General features: G+C 33.9%; 1 protein-coding gene and 1 long non-coding RNA gene across 2 annotated transcripts in view; one reads left to right on the forward strand and one right to left on the reverse strand.

Moving 5' to 3' along the window:
* Nucleotides 1-264: 264 nt before the first annotated feature.
* On the reverse strand, nucleotides 265-15861 carry LOC145269432 (uncharacterized). Its single transcript, XM_080125108.1, has 2 exons — nucleotides 15725-15861; nucleotides 265-4987 (listed from the first exon to the last, which is right to left on the reverse strand). Exon 2 carries the CDS (start codon nucleotides 3717-3719, stop codon nucleotides 2559-2561), a length of 1161 nt encoding a protein of 386 aa, XP_079981234.1. The 5' UTR covers nucleotides 3720-4987; nucleotides 15725-15861; the 3' UTR covers nucleotides 265-2558.
* Nucleotides 15862-15969: 108 nt separating this feature from the next.
* LOC145269444 (uncharacterized) overlaps nucleotides 15970-24938 on the forward strand; it is a 28498-nt gene continuing 19529 nt past the window's right edge. The window contains exon 1 of the long non-coding RNA XR_013865060.1: nucleotides 15970-16077. This is a non-coding gene — a long non-coding RNA (uncharacterized LOC145269444). The remainder of the gene's footprint in view (nucleotides 16078-24938) is intronic.

The raw sequence follows: 24938 nt of genomic DNA on the forward strand, positions 1-24938 counted from the left end.
TAAGCAGGGATGAGATAAGGTCCACATGCTTTTTATGTGTCAGGTTTTTAATGATATGCACTTGAGAAGGGATGATTTTCAGATCATCTAGTGTGCTGTCTGCAAAGGAAAACAGGAGTCAAAAACATTTAACACATACCCTTTTTTGATATTATGGAAAATCCTTTCGGATTCAATTTGGTTTGACTTGAGAAAAGGAAAAAATAAATAAAAATAAATAAATAAAATAAAAATAAACAAATACATGAACAAATAAAATAACAATTTTGGGGGGATTTGTCTTTATTCTCATTGGCCGAAAAGAATTATTAATATATCGGTATGATGTGTGCAAAAAGAAGCCACTTTTTTTGTAGATCACATTAGCTTTTGTTTTTTGTGTTTTTTTTTTAAATAAAAACTGGAAAGATTCTGTTAGGTATTAGTTGGTTAATTTGGTTAGTAAGATAGAAATGGTCGCAGTTTAACGTCGTGCCCGAGACAATTTACAATCTATTTTTTTTGTGTGATTTCGACTGTTTATGCTTCTCTTTTTGGGTTTCTGAAAAGAGATTTTTTCATAATTAGATTCCAAAAAGTTCGGTTATAAAATGCTTTAATTTTATTCTTTTTATAGGTTTAGTGCAAATGTCGGCTATATTATTGTCAGAGGTCACATAACTAAGAGTAATAGATTTTTTACTTATTTCATCCCTTATGAAATGATATCTGATATCAATATGCTTCGACATTTAATGAATAATAGAATTATTTGCTAATAGGATACTACTCTGGTTGTCACAATGAATTATTAGGTTTTCTACTTTTCGAGAAATTCAGGGTCGTTAGCATTCTCCAACAGGAGATTGTATCACTTTGCGTAGTTTTCAAATTCTTAGATACCCCAGAAATTTTACCTGCCACAATTCGAATTTAGATTCGGAATCGTCAAAGAAAAGACGATGACTGGGTGCATAACCTGTTAAGTGTTGAGACATTATGTTGAATAAAGATGGTGGTGAAGAAGCAGTGCAGTCCCGATACTGAGTGTGAAGTAATTGCCAGTACCAAAGATTGTGGTGAACTGACTGAATCCAAAATTCGACAATTTTTATAGTAACTTTGGAAGCTTTTCATTGGTTGGTTATTATAACTTGAGGTTATAAAAACGATCGTCGAAATCATTGGTGTCATACCCCCCATTAGGAGTCAAAAACATTTAATAAGCAGGGATGAGATAAGGTCCACATGCTTTTTAGGTGTCTAGGTTTTTAATGATATGCGCTTGAGCAGGGATGATTTTCAGATCATCTAGTGTGCTGTCTGCAAAAGAAAATCAGAGAGGGAATGATTTGCTGGGTCCAATGTAGAATTTATAAGCAAACGGACTGGCAATCATGTTAGCTTCTCAGGTCCTGTGAAAACAAGCTCATGATTGTTGGATAGTGGGGGAACTGTTTATTAGCCATTATTTAATATAGTTTTAGATTTTCCAGAAATCACGAGTTCCTAATTTCTGAGCTTTAATGGGTTTTCTGATAATTTGGTGTATTTTCTCTTAGCTATCGCTATTTCTTCCAATTTCTTCTAGCTTCTATAAAATTTTGTTTGTTTGTACTGGACTTATGTCAAATAAATCTGCAGTATGCATGCTGCCTTTGAGCAATGGCAGCTGTGCAAGTAGAAGTAAACCATTGGGGAGCGTGAGGTTTGCTATAGAACTTCTGTGTGGGAACCTGCTTCAATTACCGATTTGAACCATTTAGTGATCTCATTTGCGTACTGTTATATAGGAAGAGAAAAGATATTTCCTCATGTGGCATCTCCTGCTGAGATCCCTGATAGCTTCCCAGTCAGCCTTCCTATAGTCGCTTCGATATTTGATGTAAATTTAACAAGAATATAGTTTCTTTATACTTTTCAGGATAATGTCATGTAGGCATTCAAGTTCTATGTAGTGGGTCTTCAATGTGTATTTTATTATGTTGTATTAATAGAAATTTGAATATAACTGCTTCACACTTCGTATGAATAGTGACTTTCTGTCTTCAGGTGTAGCTTAGCATAGGGGTTGACTTGAAATGCTTTGCCACATATTAAACAAGAATAAGGGTTCTCTCTTATTTTTTTTTTCAATTTAACTTAAGGTTCTCAAAAATCAAGATTTTTTTAATATTCCCGTTGTTCTCCTCTACCTCTTAAACACTGAGTTAGAAAAGAAGTTTTAAATATGTCTCTTGTTGTCTCTGGGTCTTTACTCATTACTGGTCAAGAATTTTTCTTGTTTGGTGGAATATCCATCTTTGTTCCATTAGTAGAGATAGAATAACTTCGGGAATGTACACCATAGCTTGTAAAAGCAAGCATTGGCTAGCCATACAATGGCGATTTTAAAAAGGAATACTATGTGATTTACAATAAAAAAACGACCCTGGTGTCTAACTCTGCCCCGTGGGGAGGCATAGTAAATAGGTACAATATTTAGTCAAGGTCTACTTGTAGGGAAAAGTATCCTCCTACCAGGTGGTCCAGATAAACTCTTGTACAGACAGATTTTAGACACTCGGGGATAGTGCCAATTATATATTCAAGTTTTCTCCTCTAGTGTGTGTTTGCATATGTTTTTTTAAAATAGAATTTGTAGAAAATGAAGATCCACATAATTCACAATAATAAGGTTTCTTTCCAGTGTGTGTTTGCATGTGCCTCATTGCACTAGTTTGCTGTGTAAATGTTTTATCACAAACTTCACATGAATAAGGTTTCTCTCCAGTGTGTGTTCTTATGTGTGATTTTAATTCAGGATTCGTTGTAAATGCTTTATCACACACTTCACACGAATGAGGTTTCTCTCCGGTGTGTGTTCTCATGTGGATCCTTGTATTAGAGTGATGTGCAAATGCTTTTCCACAAACTTCACAAGAATAAGGTTTCTCTCCAGTGTGAGTTCGCATGTGTCGTTTTAATTGAAGATTTGTTGCAAATGCTTTATCACACATTTTACATGAATACGGTTTCTCTCCTGTGTGTTTTCTCCGCATATGTATCATAGACTTACTCCTATCTGTAAACGTTTTGTCACACAGTTCACATGGAAAAGGTTTCTCTCCAGTGTGGATTCTAAAGTGTAATTTTAACTTATTATTGGTTGTAAATGCTTTATCACAAACTTTACATGGAAATGGTTTCTCTCCAGTGTGTGTTCTCATGTGTATTGTAACACTAAAATGTTGTGTAAATGATTTACCACATACTTCACAGGAATAAGGTTTTTCTCCGGTGTGTGTTCTAATGTGTAATTTTAAGTCAACGTTGTTTACAAATGCTTTATCACACATTTCACAACAAAAAGGTTTCTCTCCAGTGTGTATTCTTCTCATATGCACTGTAACATGAGATTTGCGTGTAAATGCTTTACCACAAACTTCACAATAATGAGGTTTCTCTTCAGTATGCATTCGCATGTGTTGTTTTAATTCAAGATTTGTTGCAAATGCTTTATCACACACTTTACATGAATAAGGTTTTTCTCCGGTGTGTATTCTCTTCATGTGTATCGTAATATGAGATTTGCTCATAAATGCTTTGCCGCAAACTTCGCAATAATGAGGTTTCTCTCCAGTGTGTGTTCGCATGTGTATTGCAGCATATGCTTTACTTGCAAATGTTTTGCCACACATTTCACAAGAATAAGTTGACTCAACAGTGTGTGCTCGCATGTCTACATTAACTTGAGACATGTTTTAAAATCTTATATCACATACATCAAAATACAATTAATTGGGTTACTTTTATCTATGTGTTCATATGTAGAACTGGTTGAACTTGCACGTCCACACACTTCACAAGAATAAAGTTTTGTTTTTTTTTACTTCAGTTGAAGTTCTCAGAAATCAAGGAGCCCACAACCTTGGGCTAACACTTGAAGTCTATATGAGATACATAGATATTCAAATGTACCATTTAAATTCTTTATTTCTCAAACACTGAGTTAATAAAGAAGTTGAGAACATAATTTTCCTCTCCCCAATTAACCATTTTCATATATTGCATTATATCTTTTATTTTGGTCTCTTGGTCTTACTGAATTCCAGGACAAGAATTTATCTAGTCTGGTGGAGTATCCAGTTTCATGCTGTTACTTGAGGTAACATCACTTGGAGAAGGTGCACCATTCCTCATAAAAGCTAATATGGGTTAGCCATAGCGAGATCTTATTTGGGCAGCGAATACTATGTGATTTTGAATATTTGGTATGGGTTTACTTCTATGGAAAAAGTATCCTCATGCCAGATTGTTCTGACAAACCCTTGTACAGAGAGACCTTAGACACGCGAGGACAGTGTCTAGTAGGCATTCAACTTTTCTCCAGTAGGCATTCAAGTTTTCTCCTGTAGACATTCAAGTTTTCTCCGGTTTGTGTTCACATGTGGAAGTTAAAATCAAAATGTTTTGCAAATAATTTCCAACCAACTTCACAACACTAACAGTTTATTCTTGCTCTACAATCATTTGTTTTTTTACACTCTTTTTCTCCAGAAGTTGACATTTTATAATCCAATGTGTTTTTGCATTTAAATTTTTCTATAAGAAGTACTTCAAAGTATTTGTAACTCGCTTCTAAGCAACTTTCTCCTTGGTTTAAAGTAAATATATTTGTCAAAAATGTTAAGTCATCTACAAACATGAACTTTATTTTATCTGGTTTTAAATTTCGTGATAAACACTGAAGGCTCTAAGCTTAATTAAAACAAGGTTTAGAATCTTAATGTTTATCTCCTTAAGAATTTCACAAGAATAACATTTGTGTTCAATATCTCCAAATGCAATTTAAATGAAAACGCAACGCATTTTACTAGATGTTTTTCTACAATGCGTGTTCATCAAAATTTGTTTCATTTCATTGATTCGTTTATATTATTTTAATGCGAAAGAAGTGATAATCTCAGTTCAAAAGAATAAAATATTTTTCACGTTAATAATATGAGTTGTCCACTGTAACTGTTACCTGTGAATAAAAAATAAAATTATACAAATAATTGATAACAAATAACTAATATGCTTTAATTCAATTCAATAGCTACAATCTTCTGATACTATTTAAACAGTTTAATATTTAAATATATAATTGTAAACTTTCATTAATGGGGACAAAAGTCAACACAATCCAAAAGTCTTCAATATTTTTATCATTTTTTTCCAAAGGAGTTACCACTTATCAAGGCTCAGAGGCCACTTGAGGATAAAGGTTAATAGGCGTGAAGTAGTCAATAGGACTATATCGTAGTAATCGCTAGTAGAGGAAATTTGGTAAATTGCATTACTTAAGAACTTGTTCATGTTGGACGACCATATTATAGTCAACCGGAAAGCAGGCAAATGGAAGAGAGTTCCACAGGTGTGCAGTTCTAAGAAAGAAGCTTGGTTTATGGAATCTACCTTTTGGCTTAAGCACAGATAAAGACTGGGGAAATAATTGATAGTGGTTTCCGCTAGACGAGTGTTTTTCGTGAAAGTTTGGAGAGGGGGGAACCATAGACTGGAGCTCAGATGAACACATTGAAAATAATGGTAAGGCAGAGAGAGGCATGCAACGTCTCTTCTGTAGGGAAGAGGTTGTAGAGAATAGAAAAGGTCAACCCTCACTAGGCTATTAAGTCTATTGTGAACTCTGACAAGGCAGGATAAGGTCTTTCTAGCAGCTCCTGCCCAGATGTGACAACAGTACTCTATGCTTTGACATACATGGCTCTTATGAAGGTAGAGAAATATATCAGCAGTATGAATAGGGAATCACCATATTTTCCCTCTAGCATATATTATGTATTTATAACTGTGTTTCCTTCTACAAGATACGCCATCATTTTCTTTGCAAGATCTGTAACAGTCAGTTGTTCTTTATCGTTGTCCTTGAAAAATGCACACATTCTAAAGAATGCTTGCTCTTGGTCCATATTAATTGGTCTACATACCTTGTGAGCTTTATATAGTATAGTAAGTCCACCACTATGAGTCATAGGAATTCTGTAATTTGTCCCCAAATTAATGTCACACTTTTAGTATGTGTTTCTCAGCATATAATACTACCAAAATAACAATAAAATGCTTTCTAGGAATTGTTTTAGGGTAAAAAAATTTTGTATTTTGACTGTACGATTAGATCACTGTAGAGGTACACATTGACACCAACATCCACTTTCATACCTGGCCTATGTAATCTACCATAGATCTGTTTTATTTTTCCATATTTTAAAAGTGTTTTTGACTTCTTTCTGATTTTTTAATGATGTTTTTCATGAAACCGTTCAGAGCTACAAAACTGTACAAACACAAACAAACACAAAAAATCAAAATGAAAAAAACAAAACAAAAGAACAGCAGATATGGAGGGAAAATAAAACTTATTACAATGATTTAGATCGAACTTCCACCGAAAAAATAGTAATAGATTCAAAAATAATTTTTAAAATTCAGTAAAATTAATAATAAAAAGAAAAGGTCAAAATTGGTGACAGAAAAGTGTTTTTTGTTTAAGTTAATAATAAATTTAATTGAAAATAAATATTAACAGATTCAAAAATAAGTCGAAAAGTTTAATAGAATTAAAAGCTGGGTTTTGGAAAAGTCTGGATTTATTACACTACTGGCCAACTATAATTCAAAGAAAAAATGTGTGGTTTAGTAGCAGCATAGACAAGCCATAACACAAGAATACTAATGCTTTTTCTTCTGTTGATGCGGTTGCAAGTTTAAAATGTTATAGTTATATCTCTGCATATGTTTATTTACATCATGCTAGTGCACTTACTGATCCGCGCTATTTTTTAAATCTGGGCGAGTCCTTTCTAGTCTCACACAAAAACGCACATTCACATTTCAATCTATATTACTTGTCATATACATATGCGCACATAAACATACGCGCCCACGTCCACACACACACCTATATTCACGTTCGCGTACTTACACTCACATTCACGTGTATATACACACACGCTAACGTATGCACATGTAAGCACAGATGGACAACGTCACTTCCCCTTTCAAAGGAAATCCACACATGCGCAAAAAACCACCGGAAACAAGTATAAAAGCAAGAGATAAACTGTTTCTAGCCCTTTTTGACTTAGCTCTCGAGCTGAGCAGTCGTCGGACCATTCGCCCCTCTTTCGGGGTGCCCGCACGCGTCACGTCCCCTGCTACTATGTGCACTTTATGTGCTTTCTCTCTCCATGAACTAGATTGACATTCTCACCCTTTTTCCACTACATCACTCACTTCTCTTCCCACACACGAACAAACGATAGTGACCCGAACGTGAGATGAACACACATTTGCTTTTTCCTTCTATACTACCAATTCCGCAACAAACGATGGTTACAGACGCACGGACATGAACACGTGTTATATCTAAAACATTCATTCTTTCAACAGTAAATAAACGACACGTTTATCTATTCCAGCAATTGAGTCTTTGTTTCCTTCATTCCATTCGTTTCATTATTTTTCTTTTGTAACAGAATTGGGATTTATATATTCTAGTCCTCTACAAATCGTATTTCCAAGTTTAATCAAATTTTTATGATATGTTTTTTTTTATTCAATTGTAAGGTTGAAGTATAGAATAGGTACAAAACACCCTCTCCATGTTAAGAATGGCGTTATTAATTACGTCTGGATCACTCTCTGCATTAGTACCATTTATTTTTATGAATGTATCGCATGTAATTTTTTTTTCAAATAAATATTTTTATATATTTAAAAAATACATGCGATATATTCATAAAAGAGTACTAGTGCAGAAAGTGATCTGGACGTAAATAATTACGTTATTATTTAAAAAGCCATTCTTAACATGGGGAGGGGAGGGTGTTTTGTACCTATTCTATACTTCAATCTTGCAATTGAATAAAAAAACATATCATAAAACTTTCATTAAACTTGGAAATACGATTTAAAAAATAGTACGGATCACTCTCTACACTAGCACCCATAAAAGTAAATATTTATTTTAAAAAATATAAGCCATATATTCATAAAAGTAAAATAAATTATTTATTTAAAAATAAAAGTAACGATCCCTGGATAGTCTTAGTATACTTAATGTCAATACTAAAAAAAAGAAACAATAACTCAGAATTTTTTCAGCAGGGGACACGAAATTGGGTATAAGCGTCTACTTCCAACATTCAAAGATAAATATAATGAGTGTATATGCTGTATTGCCTAAAATTTTAAATAATATTGCGTTTGTAACATATTTTTATTAATACAAATAAAACCAAATTCTAGCACTTGTGAATGGTCACATATTCGCATTAATTTACAGAAAAAGTATAAAGATTTAATAAAGAAAGGTAATAAATTCATGACAAATGTTTTTCTTTTAGAGTTGAAAGATTTCATTGAAAATAAATATTAATATATTACAAAAATTAAATAGTAAATTTAAAAACTGGATTTTTTAAAAGTCTTGATCTATTACACTATTTGAGGATTTTATTTTTTTTAATCCTAGCAGCCTTCAAGCGGTGCCAGGAGGTAGGATGGTGTTTGGCCATTTTTTTGCCTTTGTTAAGTAGAATGCCTACACTTCTTGACCTGGTGTGAATGGCATCATCATCATTATTTTCCAGCAGTCACCTCAATTACTCTGTCAGGAGCGAGGGGGGGTGCGGAAAGAAGGGCTCTTTGCCCAGTTTTCTTCAGTTTCGAGTTAGCCAGCATCAGCATAAGATACTGGGCTTCAAACTCCATCATGTTGACGTTACAATTTTATTTCCAGTTAATTATTGTCAAAAATTTCATTCCAACCAGAGTTGGGCTGGATGGTCTGAAATGGAGCCGGTATATATGTTGCCAAATGCTCATTATTTCACGACCTCAACTCGAGAGTCAGTTACCAGCAAATTTAAGGAATATGATGTATTGGCTCTTTGGTGAGATGTTGGACAAGCTCTGAAAGGAACCAACAACATCTGCATTCTGCAGAGGCCCCAATCCACAGCGTACCTCATTACCTTGCCCAGACTTGGAAAGATGCATGTATGTCGGCAAACAACTGGTAACAGATAAAGTGGTCACTGAGGTACTGCCAGCAACCTACCTCATCACGTAACATGAATAGACACAATATAAGAAACTACTGGGCAGACGGAATACCACAGAACACGGATGATATCAGCACCTCTAAGAACTCTATCGAATGAAGTGGCATGCCCCAATCGGCCACTCCCCTGGCCCAAGGCATGTTCAATATATATCCGAGGGCCAGCGCCCTCTACCACTCCTCCCAGTAACAACATAAAGTGATAGAGTCAAAGATGCCTTAGGGTAGAACCGACCTTCTTGGATCTCCACCCTCTTCTTGGCACTGGTGCTTTCCTTATTTTTTTCACATTACAAGGCAATGGGGCCTTATCAACTGGGAAACTATTAATTGCAAAAAGGACCAACAAAGAAACTGTGATATCTTTCTGTGAGAAAGAAATTAAATTTGCCGGCTTGTCAAACAAGGAAACAGGCAAATTATTGGCACACATGTTCTCCAGGAAAGAGATTGTATTGGAAAACAATTCAACTGAAATTCCCTTTTAAGAACGTTTTTATGTTAAAAGAAAAAACACAACATTAGTATCAGACGGTTCTAGTAGATTGAGGAGTGCCTCTTCAAGAAAGACTAAAAGAACATTTAAAAAAAAGAACATTTTTTTCATTACATTTTCACCCCAAACAAGGCACATTACCACTTTGGTGTAGGGGGCTACTATCAGGGACATAGGCATCAGGGGTACTGTGTAGGGAGTTGGGCAGCAAGATGTTGATTCACGCTGCACTTGAACTTCTGCATGTCAGTACAGTTGGGGAAGCAGGGACCCGGAAGGGAATTTCAAAATCTAGCTGTTCTGGGGAAGAAACTACTGGAGTAGAAGGCTCTTTTACATCTAAGGATCTCTACTGTGAAGGGGTGGGATTTAGCTGCTTGTCGGGTTTGTCGGGGGTATTTACGTCAAGTGGGCACAAGTGCTTGCAGTTCATCAGAGCATTCACCGTTAAAGTACTTGTAGAAAAGGCAGAGGGATGCAACATTTTGTCGATGGGGCAAGGGCTGAAGTTTCGATGATAGTTCAGGACCTATCAAATTGGCGACTCTCTTTTGAACCTTGTCTAGGAGCGAGAGACTAGTGGCAGATGCACCAGCCCAAATATGACAACAATACTCCATACATGGGCGAATGGTGGCCTTATAGAGGTATAGGATACTTTCACGCGTTAGTATCTTTCTAGCGTGGTAAAGAGAACCTACCTTCTTCGCAGCGGTCCTGGCGATACTCTCAATGTAATTGTTCCAACTCATGTTTCCTGAGAGCGTTAGGCCGAAGAGTTTAAAGGGTGTACTTTCAGATAAAGAGTCATTGGCCATTGCTATTGGTGGTAGAGAAGTTTCTTGTAATTATTGAAGGAAACGAGTTTAGTCTTGGCAGCATTGAATGTGACCAACCATTTATGTCCCCATTCCACTACAGAAGTCATCCTCTAGTGTTTCTGCCATTTCTTTAGATATGTGTTCATTTGTTTTCCTGTCGTGTCTGTTATAGAGTGTAGTGTCGTCAGCATATATACCAATCTCACAGGCAATTTTGTCAGGGAGGTCATTTATGAATATTAGGAATAACAGAGGTCCTGGGATAGACCCCTGAGGAACTCCCACATTTATATCATATTGTTTAGATGTACGACCGTCGAGCACAACCTGGATTTTTCTCTTATCTAAGAAGGATTTAATTATGTCATGTATTCTTCCAGTGATACCATATTATCTGTTTTTCCTGAGAAGACCTTCATGCCATACCCTGTCAAAAGCTTTAGATATATCTAAAGCTACCGCTCTACCCTCCCTCGCTTTGTCCAGTGACTGGTATATATGCTCTGAGATTACAGTTAGGATTTTAAAGAAAACGAATATTTTAAATAAAAAGAAAATTTTAAAGAAAAAGAACATTTTAAAGAAAAACATTTTAAAGAAAAAAAAAATTAAAGAAAAGAAAACATTTTAAAGAAAACGAACATTTTAAATAAAAACATTTAAAGAAAACGAACATTTTAAAGAAAACGAACATTTTAAAGAAAACGAACATTTTAAAGAAAAGAACATTTTAAAGAAAAGAACATTTTAAAGAAAAAGAATATTTTGAAGAAAAAACATTTTAAAGAAAAACATTTTATAGAAAAACCATGTTAAAGAAAAAACATTAAAAAAACATTTTAAAGAAAAAACATTTTTAAGAAAAAAACATTTTTAAGAAAAAAACATTTTTAACAAAAACATTTTTAAGAAAAAACATTTTAAAGAAAAACATTTTATAGAAAAACCATTTTAAAGAAAAAACATATTAAAAAAAACATTTTAAAGAAAAAACATATTAAAGAAAAAACTATTTTAAAGAAAAAAACATTTTTAAGAAAAAACATTTTAAAGACCCTATTTTGCATGTTTCTTTTCTTTCAGGTTTTTCATATCAAGTAAGACTATTTTTGTATGATTACGTAGCGGATTTGGTCGACATTCACTGATGTCTGGTATCACAGCCGTGGTGTGAGCATAGGTAAATGTCTCCCAACAAAAAATTAAAATAAAATAAAAGGTGTCAGAATCAGCATAATGACAAAAACGAATTTTAACATTTATAATAAACCTTCGATCCTCTTGTCGAACTCGGGAATGTTTCTGTCAAACTCGGGAATTTGGATGAAATTTTGAGTGGAACCCTTTATTTACTTCACGGGGTAGCATGCTCTTGTTCCGTCAGCCATGACTGGATAGAGGTCCTAAGTAATTCGCAAAAGTATATTTCGGTCGCCCACACTGAGGATTGAACCTTCAACCTTCAGGAGAATATCACTTTTACAATTGATTTTTCCCAGTACTCTAACTACTGTGCCCGAGTTCGACAAGATACACTTGAAGAAGGTCGGAGGTTATGTTGACCGAAACGTTGGGAAAATCACACTCAAGATGAGAACAGTAGCCCAATGAATAATACATATAACCAATCCTCATCTCTAAAATTCAGAAACGTGATTTATAATAAATTTTTATTTAACAATAAGACAAATCATCTTTTGTTATAGTTTTATATGCATGTGCCATGTCAACACGCGAGAGAAAGATTAAGCCATTAAATGATTTACGAAATGTTCACAGTCTTTGGAAATAAATGTTAGATATTTTGGATCATATATAGTCGTAAAGACTTAATATGTATTCCTTAAAATAGAGTCAGATAGAAAAACTGTAACAACCGATGAAAAGAGAAAACATCCTCTGACTGAGGAAATGATTTTTTTTTTTAGATAAAAATGTTTCTTCTTTTTTAACAAAAGGAAATAAAATTTGTGATATTAGTTAGTTCAGTAATGTGATATTTTTGCTTCATTAATGTGTCTGATGTGACGAAAGGTTATTTTGGAGGGAAATAAATCTCGTGAGATTTGAGAGTTAATATTAGCTCCGAAAACTTATTTTTCTTTTTGTGTTTGCACCATGTGGCTGAGCCTGGGGCCAAAGCCCCCAGATGGTTTGCTGTCAGCCCACAGGGAGAAAAGAGGCAAAGTCATGCTGGTGGTTTAATGTCACACTCAAAGACAGAGTCGGACGGTGAATTAGTTGCTGCATCCCGAACTGGTGCGTAGTGTCGGATTTTAACCGACTGAAGGGGGGGGAATCGTTTCTGCAACTCAACGGCTAAACCTGAACTCGACGTAGAAGGAAAAAACAATGAAACTCTTAACTTGTGTGGAGAATCCGTCTCGGCTTTTCTCGGCTAACTGGAGTTGCAACGTATTGCCTCGTTGCTTACAACGACAAATTGTCTTTGTAATAGTAACTGTGAAACGTGTAACTTGACTAAACAAAAAGGTCCAACTAACACATCAACGATAGGGTGTTTTATAACCCACAAGTTGATGCTAAGCAAAGTTGAGTCCGACCCACGTGGTGGACAACAAACTACTACTACTACTATAAAATCAGTCGACCAAGCACTCTTTTAAACCTTTTGCTTGAACGACTGCTTTCCAGAATTCCACTGCCTCCCCTCTCCACATCGAGTTCCGGTCAGTAATAATTACCACAGTAATACCTTTTATATGATTTTGCTGGCTTCAGTGAGGACTGTTAGGAAAAAATGTATCGCTACAATTATTTTAAAAAGGACAACATATATTTTCTCATTTTAATTTGTCACTATAATTTAGATGATAACTTTAACTTTGCCGTTCTGGTCAATAAAATTAATGCTACAGAGACCCTTTTTTGTATTTTCTATTTTAAAAATCCGGTACTTGTACAGTTTAGTCAAGACATTAAAAAATGAAAATATCGAAAAAAGTTTAAATTGTATGTATCCGTTATGGAACGAAGTTCTCAGGAAAAAAAATTTCACTTAATTTCATCAAGTAGTTTTTTTTCTTTACAGTGAAAAAAACAATTTGTTATGATACCAAGCAAAATGTTCGATTTTAGGAAGAAAAGCTAGTATTAGAGATGGGATAGCAGTATCAGAATTTTTGTAGGAATTTTTGACACCCCTAACACGAAACTGCGAATACAATATAAAAATCTCGTAATTTCTCTGTTAAAAGTGGGTTATTTATTTTCTTTATGGATTATACTTCCAAAATAAACTATTACAGTTGTTTTAAAAGTAATAAAAATATTTTTATTTTTTTTTTAAAACAGTAATGAATTTTCCGAACTCAATATTTTTCAATTTTTAAACTCAATATTTTTAAATTTTTAAATTTTAAAAATCTATCAAAATTTTTCTATTGATTCTATTTTTACGATATTTTCAGGGTCAATGTGAAATTTTATGTTCTTTCCAATAAACCGAATATAATATTTTAGACAAACGTTTTTTTTAAATTCACGCCCCCCCATTTTCACGCCCCCCCATTTTCACGCCCCCCCCCCATTTTGAAATGTCTATTAAAAAGTAAATAATTAATTTATGTTTAATAGGTTTATATATCACAAATTGAAGAGAAAAGGTCAATAAATAATATATTCAAATTTAAAACAAAAAAAAAAATCAGTTTTTTAGAAATTTACCTGTAAAGTCCGAAGTTTAAAACCTTATTTTATAAGAACACATTTTTTCTTTTTGTCTTTTTTTTTTTTTTTTTAATGAAACATTGGTCCTTGCTCCTTTAATTGAAAAAAAAATTAGGGCTTGAATTACATTTTTCGAGGAGTTATAAGCTTAGAAAGATAGGGGGTCGAATAATTTACGCCTCTCATTTTGAAATGTCTATTAAAAAGTAAATAATTAATTTATGTTTAATAGGTTTATATATCACAAATTGAAGAGAAAAGGTCAATAAATAATATATTCAAATTTAAAACAAAAAAAAAAATCAGTTTTTTAGAAATTTACCTGTAAAGTCCGAAGTTTAAAACCTTTTTAAAAAAAAAAAAAAACATTGTTTTGTTTTGTTTTTTTTTTTAAATAAAACCTTGGTCCTTACTCCTTTAATTGAAAAAAAAAATTAGGGCTTGAATTACATTTTTCGAGGAGTTATAAGCTTGGAAAGATGGGGTGGAATTATTCACTATTTTCACGAAATTTCTGACACTGCTAGAGATGGGAAGGGGTATCAGCGCTTTAACTGGAGTTATCTCCCTTTGTCATTTCTAAAATTCCAACAAATTTTTTTTTTAATCCAAGATGGCCGCCTTCAACGCGCTCTCATAAAAAACATGCTTTTTCCGCTGTAAAAAAAAAAAAAAAAATACTTGATGAAATTAAGTGAAATTTTTTTTAGGAGAACTTCGTTCAATAACGGATACATACAATTTAAACTTTTTTTTCGATATTTTCATTTTTTTAATGTCTTGACTAAACAATATAAGCGCAAAAAATCCTTTTACAACTGGTACTCAGGGTTAAATGTTAACCCTTGCTTTGGGAAATAAAACACATTAGCATGTTATTCCTTTTAATAAAGCTTGACTAAATTGATATACGTTTTGAGTCTGGGATTTCATTTGTTTCTTATTTATAAACAAAATATAACAAAAGAATACCGACGCTTTTGGTCATCCTTACTTTAGAATTTGCCTTTTGGCTGAGATTAAAGTGTAGTATCTGTTCTTGGATGCTGCTCTATGTGACAATCGCCCTTTTGGCAATTTGTTGTTGGTACATATAGGGGCAACCACCCTATATATATACCATCCCCTTCCCTTCCCCTTCACCCCACATAAAAAAAACCCGACCTTGCTTCATATTTTGCTTACGTGGAGAAGCAAATAAATCCCTACCTACTCTAGAATTTGTTTAAATGCGTGTTTAGTTTGAATTCTGTAAAAAAAATATCTAAAATCCAATTAAACATACTTTTTATATAATAGAAAATAATTTTAGATTATAAAATAAAATATTCAAATTCAAAATAATGTAATTTTTTTCTATAAATTTGTGATCAATTCTTTCCACGCCTTCGGGCCAAGATAAAAGTGGAGTATCTGCTCCGATGCTAAAGGTAATTTGTCTCGGTGAATGGAGGGGAACCCCTTTATACTGAGACAATTGTTATATTTGGCCCCAACCAGAGTGTCCCTTCTGCCTTTTTTGGGGGAGCTGGTTTAACTCCACAATAAAAACGACCTTGTGTCACATTTTGCTTTTGTGGTGAAGCAAATAAATACAAATAATATTGTAAAAGTCGTAAGATTACTTACTTTTTTGACCCAACTTGTCTTCTTTCCAATAATGTTTTTGATTTAAAAAAAAAAAAAAAAGTAATTCATTTTTTATATTTAAATAATAATAAAAAAAAAGTTTTCGTAAACCAGTCTCTTTCAAACAAGTCCCGTCGTCGGGGGGATAACAACTATTAGTAGAAAAAAAAAGAAAAAAAAAAAAGAAAGAAAAACAAACACACAAGAGTGACAATCAAGGGAGGTAATTTTGTCATCAAAACACGTATGGCGTTAAAAAAACTGATTAATTTTTAGCTTTACAAATTACAAATCAAATTTGTTTCTTTATATCAAATACATCAATGGAAAAAGAAGACTGGGCAAAAAATATAGTAAGTGATCTTATGGTTTTTACGATGTTATTTAATGTAAACAGAATTGATCACAAATTTATCAAAAAAAAAAAAAATCATTTATTTTAAATTTGAATATTTTATTTTATAATCCAAAAATAACCTTCCATTATATAAAAATATCTTTAAATGGAGTTTAGACATTTTTTACAGAGTTCAGTTATAAAAAGCATTTGAACAAATTTTAGATTATTTTAAGGTGAGAAATAACCATTGCATGTAAATTTAAGAGTATTTTTTTACGTGAACGCTACCTCCAATAATTTGACGACTTTTATAGGTTTTCGGTAGACACGAGCAAAAATAGGGGGACAGTTTTGAAAGCAGGTTTATCATAATTTTTTTAGGTTTCTGACTACATTTTCAGTGTATTTAAAAGATTAAAGAGTTTTTTTTTTTAAGACCTGCCCCCAGCCAGCACCCCCCCCCAATCTCCCTATGTTAAGAATGGCTTTCGGAATAAACGCTCCCAACCTCGAAAGCCGTTCTTAACATAGGGAGGTTGGGAGTGTTTATACTACGCTGGGGTAGCAGTGTCAGAAACCGATTTTAAGAATGCATGAAAAAAGATTGAATAATTCGACCTCCTATTTTTACAAGCTTATAATTACTTTAAAAATGTGGTACTCATGCGGAGAGTGATCCGTGCTGAAATAATGTTATTATTTAAAAAGCCATTCTTAACATGGAGAGGGGAGGGTGTTTTATACCTATTCTGTACTTTAACCTTACAATTGAATAATAAAAAAAAAACATATAAAACTTTAATTAAAATGTGGAAATACGATTTTAAAAAATAGCGCAGCAGTCACTCTCTGCATTAGCACCAAAAATGTAATTCAATCCCTAATATTTTTTTTCAATTAAAGGAGCAAATATCAAATGTTTAAAAAAAATAACAGGTTTAATAGCAAATTATGCAATATTTGTTTTTTAAAATCGGCTTTCTTTATTTGAAGAAAACCAACGAAATTTTTCTTCCTTCGAGTATAAAAAATTGATATAAATTCCAGAAAATCACTTACCTAAAAAAAAAAAAACAATTCAATGCGTAGTTCCATTCTTCATTGTTAAGAATTTATCCATATTTATATTTTAAATTTTATTTATTTTTTAAATAAAATAATTTTTTAAACAACTATTTGAAAAAACGCGCTATCATGGAAGCATTTTTCGAAAAACCGGAAGTAATCTTTCTCCTTGTTTTGAACTACGGATGAACAAAAGAACATAAAAAGCACACGTTTACGTTAAGCGTGTAGCCTTGTACCTGGAGAAATATGTGTTCCCATAGTTTAAAAATAGTCAAATTTTACTCATAAGATTATTCCTTTAAAAAAAAAAAAAAAAAAAAAAAAAAACACTCCAGGAATTTTTTTTTCTTTTCTCAAAGAAATACATAAACTTTTGATTTATTATATTTTCATTCTTTTTTGTCGAGTGAATTTTTTTTTTAAATACCCAAAAAAAGAAAATATTGAATGAAATAGAAAAAAATTGTTGTTATCGTCAATTACTTACCGGACAATATAACCAAAACATGATTAATTAAAAATAAAAAAAAATCAGCGTGTTTTTAAAAGAAAAAGGTTTTACGCTTTGGACTTTACAGGTAAATTTCCAAAAACACTTTTTTTTTTGTTTTAATTTACAATATATTATTTATTGATTTTTTATCTTTGGTACTTTGGTACATTAATTAATTATTTTAATTTAAATAGACATTTCAAAATGGGGGGGGTTAAAAAAACTGTTTGTCTAAAATATTATATTCGGTTTATTGAAAAGAGCATAAAATTTAACAGTGACCCTGAAAATATCGTAAAAATTGAATCAATAGAAAAATTTTGATAGAGTTTTAAAGTTTAAAAATTGAAAAATATTTAACTCATAAAATTCCATTTATTTCATTACGTAAAAAAAAATGGCTGCATGGAAGCGCGCTGGCACTTTGTAAACACTGTTTTTTTTTAAACTGAAAAATAATATTTCTATTTTTTTTTATACAACTTTAATAGCTTATTTTGGAAGTATATTCCATAAAGAAAATAAACAACCCACTTTTAAAAGAGAAATTACGAGTTTTTATATTTTATTCGCAGTTTCGTGTTAGGGGTGTCAAAAATTCCCCCCAAATTCTGATACACCTAACGCTGGGGCAGGTCATAAAAAAATACCAATTAAAAACTAAAGTTACTTTCCAAAGGTAAAAAAAAAATATTTATACACGTGGGTGGGTGGGGGGGTTATTATGAAAAATGTTTTCACAGCGACACGGCCAGTTAACAAATTCAGCTAAATTTTGAAGTTAAATAAATTCATTGTAAAAACCCTTTAAAAGATAAATATTAGTTTTCTGTATCTATTTAAAAGATAATTAGTAAAGTAAAGTCCTAAGATATTGAATTAAATAAAAAACAACAACAACAACAAAAACACATTGTTTGTACAAAAAAACTAGCTTAATTCGCCCCTAAAAGCGTGAGATTCTTACTTTGCTCAATCCAAACAAAATGGAAGTTGAGTAAGCAATGATTGTGGCACTCGATTCCGTTTGCCTGCTTTCCAGCTGACTACAATCTGATTGTCTTCAAGTCCAACGTGAACAAGTTCTTATTGAGCCGTTCCCTGAAGTAATCCAAGTTACAAAATTCCCAGTAATGTTTACTATGTTAAGATCACAATGGCTAATGTATACCCATTAACCCTTATCCTCGAGTGGCCTCAGGGCCTTGATAAGTGGTGACCCCCATGTAAAAAAAAAGCCCAAAATATCAGAAAGTCCAAAGGTTGTCTGAAAATGACGTCAGGTAGTTAAAAGGAGGCAGAGGGTTCTGGTTTTCTTCTTTTCTCTTTTCAACAGTTATTTATCCGTACATTCCTATCATGAACGTTTGTATAATTTTTACCATTTTTAATTTAATTATTTTTCTATGATCCTGCTTTTAAATTAAAAATATATATACTTTTCAAGATTATATAAAAATTATGTTTCACATCCATGCAAGCAAGGACACTATTAGAATCTTACATATAAAAATGACGCTAAACCTGTAATTAAAAAAAAAAGTAGAACTATTTTTGGCAATTATAATTTTGTTTGTGTTAAAATATTTAAAAAAAACAATGCTTCATTCAATGATAATATCAGTAGTTCGAGGAATTAATTTTTTCTTAGAATTATATCGAATTCATTAATATAGACTTTAGGAACTTTCTTCATAATGTTCCTGTTAAAATTATTATTTTTTTTAATTGTTACAATTTACGATGCTTTATTTGCATTAAAATAAATAAAATCAATTTATGCATTTTTTTTAATACTGAACACCATAACTTTAAGTAAAGGTATTTTTTAATTAAACAAAATAATACATTTTCACTAAGATTTAAAGAAAAATAATGGGTTCATTATATTCTGTGATCATCTATATATATAAAAGCGAAAATGTATGTATGTATGCACTTTTTTTAATTTTTTTATTTATTACATTTTCACCCCAAACAAGGCACATTGCCACTTTGGTGTAGGGGGCTACTGTCAGGGGCAACAACTACTGGGGTACTATGAAGGGATTTGGGCAGCAAGGTGTCGGTTCACATTACACTTGAACTTCTGCACGTCAGTACTGTTGGGAAAGCAGGGACCTGGAATGGAATTCCAGAGTCTAGCGGTTCTGGGGAAGAAACTATTGGAGTAAAAAGATCTTTTACATCTAGGGATCTCTACAGTGTGGGGGTGGGATTTAGCAGCCTGTCGGGTTTGTCGAGGGTGCTCACGTCGTGGGGGCACAAGTGATTGCAGTTCGTCAGAGCATTCACCACTAAAATACTTGTAGAAAAGGCAGAGGGATGCAACATTTCGTCGATGGGACAGAGGCTGAAGCTTAGATGCCAGTTCAGGGCCTATCAGGTTTGTGACTCTCTTTTGAACCTTGTCAAGGAGCGAGAGACTAGTAGCAGATGCACCAGCCCAGATGTGGCAGCAATACTCCATACATGGGCGAATGGTGGCCTTATAGAGGTACAGGATACTTTCGGGTGTTAGTAGTTTTCTAGCACGGTAGAGAGAGCCCACCTTTCTTGCAGCGGCCCTGGCAATGCCTTCAATGTAATTGTTCCAACTCATGTTTCCTGTGAACGTTAGGCCAAGGAGTTTGAATGATGGACTCTCAGATAAAGGGTTGTTGGCCATTGCTATGGGTGGTAGAGAGGGTTTCTTGTAATTATTGAATGAAACTAGTTTAGTCTTGGCAGCATTGAACGCGACCAACCGCTTTTGTCCCCATTCCACTACAGATTGGAGGTCTTCCTCTAGTGTTTCTGCCATTTCTTTAGAAATGTGTTCATTCGTCTTCCTGTCGTGCCTGCCATAGAGTGTAGTGTCATCAGCATATATACCCATCTCAGAGGCAATGTTGTTGGGGAGGTCATTTATGAATATCAGGAACAATAGAGGTCCAAGGATAGAACCCTGGGGCACCCCCGCATTTATATCATATTGTTTAGATGTACGACCATCGAGGACAACCTGGATTTTTCTCTCATCTAAGAAGGATTTAATTATGTTAAGTATTCTACCAGTGATACCCTATGATCTGATTTTACTGAGGAGACCCTCATGCCATACCCTGTCAAAAGCCTTAGATATATCTAGAGCTACCGCTCTGCCTTCCCCCGCTTTGTCCAGTGAATGGTATATGCGTTCAGAGATCACAGTTAGGATGTCTGCTGTGGAACGGGCTTGTCTAAATCCATATTGTTTGTCAGTCAGTAGTTTAGCATCTGTAAGATGATGGACTAGAGCATGGTTAATTATGGTCTCAAATATTTTGGCAAAAAGTGGGAGGAGGCTAATGGGGTGATAATTTGATGGGTCTGTCCTTTCGCCAGAATTCTTGAATACTGGTACAACAGAAGCAGTTTTCCAACAGCACAGTATGTATGTATGTATGTGTGTTCAATTTTTTTGTATGTCTACAAAAGGCTTTTTTCAGAGAAGCGGTCGGCCGCTTCACAACTTTCTAAAACTTTTTATATTACATATAAATCATAATATCTCACAGTTAACAACGAAGCTCACCTGTCTATTTAATTTGCTCGATTTCGGGAAGATAAATATTCAACATTTGTCACTCGCAGCATGTGGGTTAGTCTTTTTCCTATAACATCTTGGGAAAAAAAAAAAGCGTTCTGCAGTAAATGAATACTATTCCGCAGTCAAACTTCACCTCATTAACTCATTAAAATGGGCACCTGCCAAATCCAAGTAATTAAATAAATTCTAACATGTTTCCGTTAGCATCTCGTGGTGGGGCACGTTTTTTTTTCACACTTTAATTTACAACTTTGCCTCAACGGTTCGGGTTCGATCCTCATACTTACTTTTTTTTAACTCCCCCCCCCCCCCCACAGACACACCTCCATACACCCGGGCAACGCCGGGTATCCCTCACTAGTTATTTTATAAATACTAAAAATTTCACTAAAATTGGTTAATTTCCTGATTTTTAGTGAATTTTTAAGTAAAGGGGGGGGGTCAAAATTTTTATACATTTTGAGCATTCGTTTTGCACATACTTAGTTTTCACGATTAAATTTGGGACTTATTCTGATATTGAGACATTAATTTTCAGACTTTCAGTGGCCACCCGCCTGTCTGCCATATTGTTGTTATTTGTTTTTATGTTGTTTGTTTTTTTTTAACTGAAAAATTACTAATGTAACAAAACCGTGAAACTGAACAACTTTTACACTGTACACTTCCCTCGAAACCAGTGGCATTAACATGACTACCACAGACTCCTGTGAAATTTGTTATAATAAATACTTCAGAACGATTGGGGATTTTATAGAAAATGAAGAAAAGAATAGGATTTTCCTACGAAGCTATACTGTCTTACCAAGAAACGTAATCTGTCTGAGATGTCAAACACGATGTTCTATCAGGAGGATCCTAGTATCTGGCGCTGCCCAAACCATTTTGTTGACAAAAAAAAAAGAAAGTACTCTTCCTTCAGTGTCAATGACATGAAGCGGAAATTAATTGAGAAAAGCCAAATGACATGTTGGAAACTCATTTTGTCCGTTAACCGTTTTCTCAGCCACCTATGGTATCACAAAACAGTGATAAACAATTTGGATATTTCCAGTCGTACAGCTGTTGACTGCCGGTCTTTCTATGAGGAAATCTGCCAAAATTGGTTGCAAAACCAGGACACTATAAGAAGCAAAGGCATCAAGATGGAAATTGACGAAACTCATTGTCCGCCAAAAATACAACCAAGGTAGAATCTTCAGTCAAATTTGGTTTTGAAGGCATAAAGTTTCAAAATATAGTTTTGTGCTCGCTCTGATAGGGCCAGAAGAAAAGAGGAACTAGGAAACGTTACTTTTGTTAATTAAGAAATTTATTTTGCCAGGATCCATCGTCTACAGAGATTCATAGAACGCCTACAGAAACATCGGACAATATTACACACACCGCATAGTGAATCATCCTCAAAATTTTGTGGGCCTGAAAAACGTCACTGTTCACATGCAAAATTTAGAGCAGTCATGGCGAGATATAAAACATTGTGTGAAGATGCCTGGCATAAGGTCAACATATTTGCACCATTACTTGGCCAAATACCTCTTCACCAAAAGCAAAAACCCATCGATAATGCTTCATAAAATTTTCATTAAAGCAGACAAACTTTATAGGCTTAGCATCTCATAAAATTGGCAAAAGGCATAATTCATTTCCTTTTAAATTAATAGACAACAAAATGGAGTTTCATTCGATATTCAAAAGCAACTTTATTTGTCATCTTCGTTAGTAGCGTGTACAAGAGAGAAACACGTTAGTAGCTAGAAGTGTTCTTGTTAGTAAAGATAGATTGAATATTATGCCAGCGGCTTGTTGAAGGGGAGAATTGATTTTTATACATGTGTTGTAGCTGTGGTCGTCGGGACGAAGGAGGCCGGTTAAAGGAGAAAGGAAAAGGTATTTAGTGAGTTTACATGTTGTAGTGGGTACTAGCTGTGTGTGTCAGTGTATCGATGAGACCAGTTTTATAGCATAATAAAAAAAATTGTGTGTGTACCGCACATGGAAATAAGTGGGTGTTTGAAAGTCGCCATTGTACTCACGTTAGCCTGGGGCTAAAGGCTCCAAGCAAGGTCTGCAGCCAGGCAGAGCAGGGAGGAAAGAGAAGAATGAGTTGCCGATTTCGCCTTTTATGTACTCGGTCACATGATTGAGAGTTGGCTCGTGATTGGACGAGCCAGGGAGACGGTTGATTTAAATCTCGAGCTGCAAGATTTCACTCGTGCCTGCTATTGTAGCAAGGTTTGACTGCTACAAAATAAACAGATAATTGGGTGCTGCATGAATTGAATGATAATAAAAAAAAATTGTTTTGGGTTGTCTTCTACACTCCTGGATAACAAAAATGATCCATTCTTCGACCAGATTGTGACGTGATGAGAATTGGATCCTCTACAACAACTGGCGATGTTCAGCACAGTGGTTGGATGCCAGAGAAGCTCCACAACACTTCCCGAAGCCGAAATTGCACCAAAAAAGGTTATGGTGACTGTTTGATGGTCTTAGGCCAGTCTCATCCATCACAGTTTCTTGAATCCAGGCAAAATGATTACGGCGGAGAAGTACTGCCGACAAATTGGCAATGCATCAGAAGCTCCAATCTATGAGCCCGAGATTGGTCCCTTCATATTGACCAATTCTGCTCTATGACAACTCTCGCCTGCATTTTGCTCAATTGACCCTGCAAAAGCTGAAGGAATTGGGCTATGAGACTGCCTCATCCATCATATTCACCAGACCTCTCTCCTACCAATTATCACTTTTTCAAACATCTCAACAATTTCCTGCATGAAAAATGCTTCAAAAGTCAAGATGACACCAAATAAGCCTGAATGACTTCATCGCTTCCAGAACTCCGGATTTCTAAAAGCAATGGAATAAATAAACTTGTTTCTCGTTGGCAAAAATGTGTCGATTCTAATGGTTCTCATTTCAATTAACAAAGTTTATTATGAAAGGAGTTATGATCTTTTGAAGCTGGACGTCAACAAACAACATTATTTTTGCACCAAAGTTAAATTTGAAATATATTTTTAGAACTGATAAGCATTCATCTTTTTTTTGGAACTGCTCAGTTATCAATCATTGATTTCATGTCACAGAAACATATTGGGTGGGTTTCTAACAGTAATTTGTATCATTTTTTAGTTTTAACTAATTTTTTCAAACTTCATATATTTAACACTCTGCTTGCTGCTATTTGTCTTTTTCACGTATATCGATAAACGCTGTATGATTTTTGAACCGATTAAGCATTTTAAAGTAAGTAAAACTACTAACGAAACGCAGACATACGAAAAAGTGGTTAAAAATTTTTTAAATAAAAGAAATAAATGTTATCAAAGGCAATATAAGTTACTCTTCTACCTATCTGGATAGGTAGAAGAGTAACTTATATTTCCTTTGATAGCATTTATTTCTTATATTTAAAAAAATTTTGACCACTTTTCTGTATGTCTGTGGATTGTAATACAAACCCAAGACGTATTTTTAAAAAGTTGATTTTTAGGGTTATTCGGCTCTGTTTTGAAGGGTAATTTTTGCAGGTAATCAGCGCTGTTTTTAATTGGTATACAATTCAGGTGCATAAATTATTTGACCTACATAAAACCTTAAAAAGTTTGTTTTTATATATATACTAGCGGGGGGTGTCTTGAGGTAAATCGAAACTCCGGGGGGGGGGGTAAATAATAATAAAAAAATGTTTTGGTAGGTGAGTATGAGAATCGAACCCGTACCCTTGAGTTGG

Source organism: Euprymna scolopes, chromosome 45 (assembly GCF_053919585.1).
Source record: "Euprymna scolopes isolate OS-2025 chromosome 45, ASM5391958v1, whole genome shotgun sequence".
Lineage (NCBI taxonomy): Eukaryota > Metazoa > Mollusca > Cephalopoda > Sepiida > Sepiolidae > Euprymna > Euprymna scolopes.